This window comes from Triticum urartu, chromosome 1 (assembly GCF_003073215.2).
Source record: "Triticum urartu cultivar G1812 chromosome 1, Tu2.1, whole genome shotgun sequence".
NCBI lineage: Eukaryota > Viridiplantae > Streptophyta > Magnoliopsida > Poales > Poaceae > Triticum > Triticum urartu.
In genome coordinates this window covers 266694908-266707559 of record NC_053022.1, presented here as the reverse complement: position 1 = coordinate 266707559, position 12652 = coordinate 266694908, and the positions used below count along the sequence as shown (strand labels likewise).

Here is a 12652-nt window from a genome sequence, read left to right as displayed (position 1 = left end):
TGCGCACCCCCGTGTTCGAACCTCAAGGGTTTGTCGGAACCCACGATCCGACAAACACATATGTTTAGCAAGCTCTTCGCCAGCCATGAGCCATCGCCCATACACACCAGTCTACAAGAGAATGCTACCACGAGTCATTTGAAACACCACAGGTACTACATGATGCTGTCGGTGCCAAGCGGTGGTGGTGAAGAACGTTCCTGGTGGGAAGATCACTTTTTGATAACCTCCATGCGAAGATGCGGATGTTTCGCGATGCTTTCATATTCCAAAGCTTTTTCCATTGTTGTCCAGTTTGTCGTGATGAGGAGGAAGAAGGTCGCCCATCCAGCCAATCTTCCCTACATTTCTTTATGTCTTCAAGCATCTTATATGTCGATCAAATCGATGAAACACTATTACGTCGAAAATGCCATGCCCGGAAGTCTTGTTTAGTTGAACTCAACGATGATATAGATCGAATAACTTATGCATCAACATGATAAAATGAATCCTCTACTAGATGTTTGGTCCATGAATCACTCATAGTGTCAATTAGCTCATTCACCATAATTGGTAGGTTTGTTGACTTGGCTATCACCCGCCTAAGCGCGTGATCTCTCGGTAGCTAGTTGTTTTCCCATATATATGCGTACCTTCCTCATTCCCAATCCTTCTAATTAAGCCTTGTGTGAGGTTATCACGTTGTTCTACGCTAGATCTCCAAATTTGTGAATGGAAAGATCCCAATCCCACATCCAGGAAATCATAGTTTGGGTAATATCCTACCTTCAAAATTGAAAATTGAGTGTTGTCAGGTTCTGCAGCAAATGTCATGCTTGTCAGGCTAACAAGGCAAGGTTGAACAATTCCATATCTCCCAAACCTAGCTAGCTCCCCATATATTTTGGCGTTATCATGTCTTCCCATGACACCCATGCAATCTTTCTCTTGCCATTTTTACCGCCCCACCAAATACATCCAAGAAGAGAATTAATGTGATGGCATAAACCTCTTGGTAATTTAAAACATGTCGTAGAGTAAATAGGCACTGTCTGAACAATAGATTGTATTAATACCCCTTTCTCTACTTGTGCTAGAGTATGTTTCACCCAACCTTGAACTCTTTTCCAAATCCTACCCATAAAAAATTTCAAGGCACCATTTTTCGCTCTTCCAATATCTGATGGCATACCCAAATACTTATCATTTAGAGATTCATTTGTCACATTCAGTGCCTCTTTGATATTATTCTTCACAATATCGTTACATCCTCAACCAAAAAACATAGAAGATTTTCTAAATTAATGTGTCGTCCAGATGCACGACAATATAGTTAGAAAGTTGCACCAAGCTCCTCTCTCCCTCCCTATTTGCCTTTAAGAAGAACAAGATGTCATTTGCGAAAAGAAGATGATTGACTGGGGTTCATAGGTGCCATAATTTGAGACCTCAAAGATTTTGAAGAATTCTCACGCTCCTGTTTTTTAACAAGCACGACAGACCTTTAATTGCAATTATAAAAAAAAATGTTACCCGCAAAAAATAAATAAAGAGATACGATCGCCTTGTCATACGCCTCGATGAAATTTCTCGAGCTTTTTCCCCACAGAAAAGAACCAAGGCTGAAATAGTAGTTGTCACTGCTATAATGGATTGTACTCAGTACCCAACTCAACGGGCATGCAGTTATCTGTTACGCGTGAGTAAACATGGAAAGAAATCTCTAACCCAAACCAAAACCACATGCCGCCCTACAAGCCCAACCAAAGCATCCAGACTGGCCCAAGCCCAAGCCTAGCCCGTGTCTCCAGTTCCCTTCGTCACCCGCGCGTCAACCTCCGGCATCCTCGATTCCCCATTTGCCCTCGCCGCGCCTCGCCGATCCCCACAGCCCAGCGCTCCCACCGCCATGCCGGCAGCCGCCGCGCCCGCGCCACCGGCACCGAGCCTGGACGCGCGTACGGGTGGCCGCGTCCTGCGCCGAGCGGCGGCGCACCTCCTCCACCCGGCCTCGCTCCCTCCGCTCCTCCTCGCAGCGCTCCTCCTCCTCCTCTTCCGGTCAGCCCTCTTTGCTGGCACGCTTCGCCTCTCCTCCTTCGCGGACCGCGATCCCGCCCTCCGCTCCCTCCTTCTCCGCCTCTCGCCTCCCGCCCAGCCCTCCCCACCGGCTCCGCAGCACCACCTCCCCCGCCGCCGGTCCCCCTTCACTTCCACCTCGTCCTCCCTCTCCGACGACGACTTCCTCGTCGGACCCTTCGACCCGGTCTCGTCCGCCCCCTCCAGCCGACGCAACGCCTCCTACCACAACATCTTCTTCACCTCCTTCTCCACCCCCAAACCCTACCCCGTACCCCTCTCCCAGCTGCTCCCCTCATCCGCTTCCCCCTTCCTCCTTGCCATCCACAACGAGACCTCCTCGCCGAAGCCTGCCTCGCCCGGGGGCGGTGAGCTCAGGCTGCTCGACCTGACCAGGCACGACGCTGCGGCGATCATCAACCTCCTCGCTCTGCTCTCGTCTGCTCATGTGCTCGCGATCCTTGGGTACATCACTGTGCACTCCATAGCTCTCGGCACGGTGTTCGCTTCTGTAGCGGGGCGCCACCTGCCTGAACGGCGGCGAGGGTTCTTCCTTTCCGGTGCGGCAATGGGCGCTAGGAGGCTCACTGGGTTTGCATTCCTGCGGTGGGCGACTCGGGATGCGGTTGTGCAGATGCTCTGCCTCTGGTTCTTTGCTGACGTGCACGACCAGGCGCAGCTGTTCAGGCTCTTTGTGGTTGCCAAGCTCATGCCGTTTTCAGCATCTGCAAACCCATGGCTTGCTGCAGCCATTTCTGGCCCAGAGCTTGATGGCTTCTTCATCGCGTGGGCTCTTCTTGATGCTGTTGTATCGGTGTTGTTCACGGTGGTGCCATGGGTGGTTGCAATGGATCGTGATCCGCGTCCACCTGGCCGCAATGCTGTGAAGGAAGGCTGCTATCTTGTGTCATTGATGGCAACCGATGCCACCTTGATCAAGTGCTGGGAGACAGTGGTGTGTGGCAGCATGGGGCGGCTCATTATGGTTACATTTGGTGGCAAAGTTCTTGGCGGGTTCCTCCACTCATTCGCAGAGGTGTACTTCATGGTGGTGTGGCTGATGTTCTACTTTGCAGCAAGGTGTAAGGAATCACGATTGGGTGGCCGTCAGTTTGGACTGGAGGATGTGGCAGCTGCTCTCAATTGATTCATTCAATGGCGAGTTGACATGGCCACATCACAGTCTGACATGGAGGCAAATCTACCTGTCGATGCATGAACAGAGGTATATTTCATACCTCTTAGTGCTCATTCATGCCGTAAGACTGGTCTTGGTGGAGTAGATTTGTGTAGTTCTCTTGATCTTCTGATTTGTGCTTGGATGATATATGATCCACACGAGGGAGAGAGAACTTGACAATGCATGTATGTACAGTTTTTGCCCTCTGTGTGCAATCCATGTATAGTCACACCATTTGGCATACAAGAAGGGTTGTTTGGTTCCCTTTCCAGTTTCCATGGGAGGTAAGATGCCTTGTGATAGGTTTTGTAGCTTCAGGATGACGATTGGACTTTATACAGGTCCTATGGTCGGCTAGCAGAATTTACTGAGGGAGGCTGAAACCTGTGATGTTTTAGGTTCGCGTAGTGGTTATTCTCTGTTGATATCCATCATTTTGAACCTTTTCCATTAGAAGGCTACTTTATTTTTTAGACTTTAGACTCCCTATCAGTACCCCAGCTTGTTCTATGAGAGAACTGTTGGCTCATTATTGAAATTCTTATGTCTTGCTTCTTTTGGATGGCAATGTGTATCTCCAGTTGATGTGGTAGGCATTTATCATGCTTGATTCAAACACATCTCCAGCACTTTGGCGCATTCCCATAAGCAAACATCACATTAGGCTCTATTTATTGGAAAAGACCCAATGTCTACCAGCATCCGCAAGTCAACTGCTCTATATCTCTATGCAGTTGAATATTACGCTAGAAATGTTAAGGATGCTAGTGGATCACTGAAATATGTTGGGTTCTTACAGTTCATTGATTGGTCATAAGAATGAGGTAGTCTCTCTGTTGGCAAGAAACCATTTCGTGACTAATTTTCATTTAATCAAGATATGTTCAGAAGATAAAGTTGACTTAAACAGAAAAACTAATTGTAGATCAAACCATTATGTATCAGGCTGCTATGCTGTTAGGGTTTGTTCTTTCATGACAAATGAACGTCACGATTTGCTTGTCTTGAAGTTCTTTTCTGGGTGTGGCTGTCTGGAGCAATATGATTATACTGTGAAAGTGCAAAGACCCTCCGTCTAAGAATATAAGGCTTGTTAACTTGTTCTGAATTATATGGAATGGACGATTTAAATAATCCATTCTCATCTAATTTACCTATCTTAATATACATCTTAAATATTCCGTTCTTTGATCCTTGTGCCTAGCCAAAGAATGCCTTATAGAGGGAGTACTAGGTACTACAAGCCAAATCCCATTTTTGCTTCTGCTTGTTTTTTGTTGCAAACCTGTTTAAGTTGACATTTCATTTGGATCGTAACGTGTACTCCCTCCATCCAAATATACAAGCCATCCTCGAATTTTGATGCTAATTTTGACAAGAGTTATATCTTATATGTCATAAAAGCTATACTATCATAAACCTCTTTCAAATGTATTCATAGTCCATATCAAGGCATGCATTTGTCAACAGCTGATCTTGGTATGCATGTTTATTTTTTGCGCATCGATCTTGGTATGCATGTTAGAACTAGCAAGCTAGGTATTGAGAAACGAAGGGAGTGTTGTATACTCAAGAGTCAATATTTGTTCTTTGCAATGTCAGTATTTTCATGCTATTGGAGTAACTGAGCATCTCACAAGGATATACTGCAAGATTCTAGTGGTATGTTGCCGCCATGTCTGATACGGGTTCAATGTTTACATGAATCTTCTGCATGATTATGCCAGCCTTATGTTATTTCTTTTTTTTTCGTGAAAGAGAGATTTAAATTAGCTCATGATAGAAGTACAGTCATGGTCGATGCACTCCGCAATTTCCTGAGGGAAATTACCAAGCCACACTGCCAGGAAATCTACCTAGCTGAGCTAAGCCATGGCTGACTGAATTTGCGTCACGGCATATTTTTACTATTTGTACATCTCTTTCCTTGATAAGGTCATGTACTCCGTAATCCTTGATGCGTACTGCGGCGTGTTTGGTGTCCTTGTGTTTACTAGCCAATGTTTATAGCATGTCATGTGCAGAATCATACATTGTTGGCGCTTATGTTGCTGTATGTGGTCAAAATTCTCGTGAGCATGTTTTCAGTATGTCAGGTCGCAACAGACTTTTGAGTTTTACGGGGAAAAGGTGCTGCTTTTAGTTTGCTGCCGATGTGTCGTCCTTGATTTCTTGATGGCTATCTCGTTATCACTTCAGCAGTGGAACTTTGATCTATTCATCTGTTGATGTCCTTTATGGATGGGCTGAAAAACGCCCACAAAGCCAACCGAAATGTTCGGATGTCCGGCATCCCCCAAACCCGACTTATATGTGGGGCAACCTATATGTGGGGCGGTATAAGTGGGGCAAACTATATGTGGGGCGGATATGGGGATGTCTGGACGACCCCGGATGTGTCCCTCATGTCAGATTCAACAGGCCGGACCCTTCCCAAATCATCCCCAACCTAGCCCGACGTGTGCTCTTTATCTCCTCTATTATGCCTTGTCTTTGTCGTGCCGTCCATTCCCTAGCTTGATCGCCACCCTAGGTCCGTCGTCGTCCCAACCCATTATGTCGCCATCGTTGGCCCCAAAACTCCTCCTAGCCGTCCTTGCTGCCATCACACGGTCATCGTCGCCCCAGTACGTCCCACTGCTCCAGGCGTCGCCTCGATTCTACTCTCGATTCTACTCCTCTAGGCATTCACCCGCCTCTATTTGTTCGACAAAATGACGTGTGCTCTTTATCTCCTCTATTATGCCTTGTCTGTGTCGTGCCGTCCCTTCCCTAGCTTGATCGCCACCCTAGGTCCATCGTCGTCCCAACCCACTATGTCGCCGTCGTTGGCCCCAAAACTCCTCCTAGCCGTCCTTGCTGCCATCACACGGTCATCGTCGCCCCAGTACGTCCCACTGCTCCGGGCGTCGCCCCGATCCTACTCCTCTGGGCATTCACCCGCCTCTATTTGTTCGACAAAATGTATGGATTGTTTTTTATTCCTTTGCTAGTTTTTAGGCAAACGATGGATTCATCGGATGATGACTTTGAGAACATGGAGCTTGACAAATTTATATACAAAGAGTTCGTTATATACAAATTTATATTCAGAGGACAAAGATGCTATAATGATGATGATGAGCATCCAAGAAGAAATGGAGAAGCAAGTGGAGCATGTTATGAGTTTCAAGAGTTCGATAAAAGGGCATGACAGTTGTTCTTTGGGATAGGATCGGTTCTTTGGGATAGGATTGCTGTCGCACGACTTCTCTAGAAGGACTACTTCAAACCGAGCCCCACATACCATGAGAGTTTTTTCGATGTCGCTTCCAGATGAGCAAACATTTGTTCTTGCGCGTACCGAATGATGTGGAGGAATACGATCCTTACTTTAAGCTGAGGAAGGATTGTTGCGGACGACTGCCCTTCTCTCCTGTGCAAAAATGCATGGTTGCTCTTAAGATGCTTGCATATGGTAAAGCCAGATATGTCGTTGATGAGATTGTCCAGATGGGGGAGAGCACATGCCTTGACACCACGGTGAAATTTGCCTGCACTGTGGTGAAGGTGTTTGGACTGAAGTACTTGAGACAAACAACTCTCGAGCACACACAGAAATTTATTGGCAATTGGACATCCAGAGGTGTCCCAGGTATGCTTGGTTCAGTTGATTGCATGCCTTGGCAATGGAAGAGTTGCCCGAAAGGTTTGCACGGGCAGTACCGGTCGCACCAAAAAAGTCACCATCATACTTGAGGCAGTGCCATCAAAGGACTTGTGGATTCAGCATGCTTTTTTTGCCATGCCTGGTTCTCACGATGACATCAATGTGCTCTAGCAATCTCTATTGTTCAAGAGAGACTTTGTGACGGGGATGCTCTGGAATGCAACTACAACCTCAATGGGCAAAACTATAACATGGGGTGCTACCTTTTTGTTGGTATCTATCTTCAATGGGCGGCATTTGTGAAACAAACAATGTCCCTTTGCACAAATGCAAGAAGGTCCTAGGAAGAATATGGAGAGGGCATCATGACTGCTAGAAGCTCGTTGGGGTATTGTTCATGGAGCTACAATGGTGTGGGAACCGAAGACATTATGGCAATTGCGACATATTGTGTAATCTTCCACAACATAATTGTGGAGCACGAGGGCGAAGGAGCATCCCACACACATGATTTTGGGAAGTCCGGAGTACGTTAACTTTCTAGAGATGCATCGACAACTTCCAATGCATGTGCAACTACTTAGTAATGATCTTATGGAGAATTTGTGGATCCACATTGCAAATCATTGAATTTTATGTTTGAATTATGCAATTGAATAAATATTTATGTTCAAACTAATCCCTCCATCCCAAAATATAAGATTATTTTTAACACTAACATAGTGTAAACAATGATATTATATTTTGGGACGGAAGGAGTTTGTATTTTTCTCTAAGAATAAATTTTATTTTTGTGCGGTATTCATTTTTACATGTATTTGTATCATCAGACGATGGACATGCATGTGGTTGCATGGATTTGGGGTTTCGAAAAAGAGGGTGTGGTTGCATGAGTGGACATTTGAGGGGCCACCGGACGCTGTCCACGGTCATATATGGGGTCAAATTATTACATTGTGGTTGTAGACACTATTACTTATTCTCGTTAACAAAGTATGTTGTGGTTTGTTCTCAAATTAGATTTGGTCTGGTGGGAACGCATTAAACAAGTTTTCAAGGTCTCATAAGTATCAGACGCTTCTTTCTTTTACTATGAACAAGACGAATATTTTAGAATTACTATAGTAGATTGAGTCAACGGATGCAAAATGGAGTGTAAGTTGGTGAAAATCAGTTTGAAACAAGTGAATTGAGCTTGTAAAATACGGTTGATGAAATAATCAGATCCTACATTTTTGTGAATTGCCTTTTTTCAAACAAAGACAGAAGGTTTGTCTCATAGATTAATTAAGAAGAAAAAGAGTTGTCTGGTTAATTACGAGAAACCGGATGAAAACTGTCACGATCCGCTGAGGGGCACACGCAATAAATCCCACACACAACACTATGAGGAAATCTTTGTCGGGGTAGCACATTGGTGTCATCATCATCACTTCTGTCCGACCAGAGTCATCGCCATCCCTTCTCTCTGAGCAAAGGGACTTTCACCTGCAAAAAAGGGACTTCGACCTAGGTCACTCCATAGAGACCTTGTGAAGCCACATGAAAATCCATGCCAATCACCGACCCAACCGTAATAAGGACAACACAACTCCGATTCTGGCTGAGAGCTATGAAGGAGAGATATGCAAAGTTGGAGCCGTGGGAGATCAATGAACAGACCACCTGCCGCTCTCATTCACTAGAGGCAATAATAAAGTTGTTATTTTATATTATATTTCCTTATTCATGATAAAGGTTTATTATACATGCTAGATTGTATTGATCGAAAAATTAAATACATGTGTGAATACATAAACAAATACCATGTCCCTAGTAAGCCTCTACTAGACTAGCTCATTGATCAAAGATGGTTAAGGTTTCCAAACCATAGACATGTGTTGTCATTTGATAATGGGATCACATCATTAGGAGAATGATGTGATGGACAAGATACATCCGTTAGCTTAGCATAATGATCGTTCAGTTTATTGCTATTGCTTTCTTCATGTTAAATACATATTCCTTTGACTATGAGATTATGCAACTCCCGGATACCGGAGGAATACCTTGTGTGCTATCAAACATCACAACGTAATTGGGTGATCATAAAGATGCTGTGTAGGTATCTCCGAAGGTGTTTGTTGAGTTGGCATAGATCGAGATTAGGATTTGTCACTCCATGTATCGGAGAGGTATCTCTGGGCCCCTCGGTAATACACATCATAAGCTTGCAAGAAAATGACTAAGGAGTTAGTCACAAGGTGATGTATTAATGAATGAGTAAAGAGACTTGCTGCTAACGAGATTGAACTAGGTATAAAGATACCGACGATCGAATCTCAGGTAAGTAACATACCGATGGACAAAGGGAATTACATATGTTGTCATAATGGTTCGACCAATAAAGATCTTCGTAGAATATATAGGAGCCAATATGGGCATCCAGATTCCACTATTGGATATTGACGGGAGGGGTGTCTCAGTCATGTCTACATAATTCTCGAACCCGTAGGGTCCGCACGCTTAACATCCGTTGACGATATAGTTTTATATGAGTTTTATGTTTTGGCGACCGAATATTGTTTGGAGTCCCGGATGAGATCACGGACATGAAGAGGAGTCTCGAAATGGTCGAGAGGTAAAGATTGATATATAGGACGATGGTATTTGGACACCGGAAGTGTTTCGGGACATACCGGGAAGGAATAGGGTCATCGGAAGGGGTTCCGGCACCCCCGGCAAGTTATGGGCCTTATGGGACAAAGGAGGGGATAGACCAACCCACAAAGGGGATGGTGCGCCCCCTCCCTTGTTTGGCCAGCCCTAGGGAAGGAAAAGGAGGAAGGCTAGCCCCTCCCGCCTTTCCCTCTCATGTGAGAAAGGAAAGAGGGGGCACCACCCTCGCCCGTCTTTCCCCGCACTCCAAATAAGGAAAGGGGGGCGCGGCTTGGGAGGGGCCCCAAGTAGGATTCCTCTTACTTGGGAGCCTTCTTTGGCTGCTCCTCCCTCCCTCCCACCTATATATATGTGGGAGGGGGCGCCTAGCACACAACAGACAATTGCCTAGCCGTGTGCGTCGCCCCCCTCCACCGTTTACACCCCGGTCATATTTTCGTAGTGCTTAGGCGAAGCCCTACGAAGATCACTTCACCATCACCGTCACCACGATGTCGTGCTGCCGGAAATCATCTACTACCTCACCGTCTTACTGGATCAAGAAGGTGGAGGACGTCACCGAGCTGAACATGTGCAGAACGCGGAGGTGCCGTGTGTTCGGTACTTGATTGGTTGGAGCGAAGAAGTTTGACTACATCAGCCGCATTGTTAAATGCTTCCAGTTACGGTTTACGAGGGTACATCGACATACTCCCCCCTCATAGCTATGCATCTCCATGGATAGATCATTGCGTGTGTGTAGAATTTTTTTTGTTTTCCATGCAACGTTTTCCTACAGTGGCATCAGAGCTAGGTCTATGCGTAGATGATATGCATGAGTAGAACACAAAGAGTTGTGGGCGGTGATAGTCATATTTCTTACCACCAACATATTATTTTGATTCGGCGATATTATGGGATGAAGCGGACCGAACTAACCTTACATGTTCACGCACATGAGACCGGTTCCACCGACTGACATGCAACTAGTTTTGCATAAAGGTGGCTGGCGGGTGTCTGTTTCTCCTACTTTAGTTGAATCGAATTCGACTGCGGCCGTCCTTGAAGAATGTTAAAACAACAAACTTGATGAATCACCGTTGTGGTTTTATGCGCAGGTAAGAACGGTTCTTTCTAGAAGCCCATAGCAGCCACGTAAAACTTGCAACAACAAAGTAGAGGACGTCTAACTTGTTTTTGCAGGGCTGATATGATATGATCAAGATATGATGTGATATATGTTGATATATGATATGATCATGTTTTGTAATATCGATAACCAGCAGGAGCCTTAGGGTTGTCTCTTTATTGTATGAAATGCAAGCGCCATGTAATTGCTTTACTTTATCACTATGTGTTAGCGATAGTTGTATAAGCAATAGTTGGCGTGACGACCTCGATGCAACGACGCTCCGATGGAGATCAAGGTGTCGAGCCGGGGACGATGGAGATCATGACGATGCTTTGGAGATGGAGATCAAAAGCACAAGATGATGATGGCTATATCATGTCACATATTTTGATTGCATGTGATGTTGCATGTGATGTTTATCCTTTATGCATCTTATTTTGCTTAGAACGGCGGTAGCATTATAAGATGATCCCTTCACTTAATTTCAAGATAAAAGTGTTCTCCCTGAGTATGCACCGTTGCTACTGTTTGTCGTTTCGAGACACCACGTGATGATCGGGTGTGATAGACTCTACGTTCACATACAACGGGTGTAAGACAGTTTTAGACGTGCAAAATACTTGGGTTAAACTTGACGAGCCTAGCATGTACATACATGGTCTCAGAACACTGGAGGCCAAAAGGTTGGACATGAGTCATATAGTACATATGATCAATATAGAGATGTTCACCATTGATGACTACCCCATCTCACGTGATGACCGGACATGTGTTAGTTGATTTGGATCATGTATTACTTAAATAACTTGAGGGATGTTAATTTAAGTGGGAGTTCATTAGTAATTTGATTAACTAAACTTAAATTTATCATGAACTTAGTCTTTATAATTTTTTCATATCTATGTTGTAGATCAATAGCTCGCAATATAGCTCCCCTATTTTTGATATGTTGCTAGAGAAAAATAAGTTGAAAGATGATAGTAGCAATGATGCGGACTCGGTCCGTGATATGAGGATTATCCTCATTGTTGCACAGAAGAATTATGTCCTTGATGCACCACTAGGTGACAGACCTATTGCAGGAGCAGATGCAGACATTATGAACGTTTGGCAAGCTCGATATGATGACTACTTAATAGTTTAGTGTGCAATGCTTTATGGCTTAGAACCGGGACTTCAAAAATGTTTTGAACGCCACATAGCATATGAGATGTTCCAAGAGCTGAAATTGGTATTTCAGATTCATGCCCGTGTCGAGAGGTATGAGACCTCTGACAAGTACTTTGCCTACAAAATGGAGGAGAATAGCTCAACCAGTGAGCATGTGCTCAGAATGTCTGGGTACTACAATCGCTTGAATCAAGTGGGAGTTAATCTTCTAGATAAGATAGTGATCGAAAAAGTTCTCTAGTCACTATCACCAAGCTACTAGAACTTTGTGATGAACTATAATACACAAGGGATGACGAAAATGATTCCCGAGCTCATCGTGGTGCTGAAATCGGCGATGGTAGAAATCAAGAAAGAGCATCAAGTGTTGATGGTTAACAAGACTACTAGTTTCAAGAAAAAGGGCAAGGAAAAGAGAGGGAACTTCAAGAATAATGGAAAGAAAGTTGCCACTCCCATGAAGAAGCCCAAAGCTGGACCCAAGCCTGAAACTAAGTGCCTCTACTTCAAAGGAAATGGTCACTGGAAACGGACTGCCCAAATACTTGGCGGATAAGAAGGATCGCAAAGTGAACAAAGGTATATTTGATATACATGTTATTGATGTGTATTGTATTTGATACCGGTTCAGTTGCTAAGATTAGTAACTCGAAACAGGAGTTGCAGAATAAACATAGACTAGTTAAGGGCGATTTGTCGATGTGTGTTGGAAGTGATTCCAAGGTTGATACGATCACCATCACACACTTCCTCTACCTTCGGGATTAGTTTTGAACCTAAATAAATGTTAGTTGGTGTTTGCGTTGAGCATGAATGTGATTTGATC

The 12652-nt window shown here is 44.7% G+C and overlaps 1 protein-coding gene across 1 annotated transcript; it reads left to right on the top strand.

Annotated features, from left to right (window-relative positions):
• Positions 1-1803: 1803 nt before the first annotated feature.
• Positions 1804-3502, top strand: LOC125507045. The gene has a single exon (XM_048671746.1). It carries the CDS (start codon positions 1892-1894, stop codon positions 3203-3205), a length of 1314 nt encoding a protein of 437 aa, XP_048527703.1. The 5' UTR covers positions 1804-1891; the 3' UTR covers positions 3206-3502.
• Positions 3503-12652: the final 9150 nt, after the last annotated feature.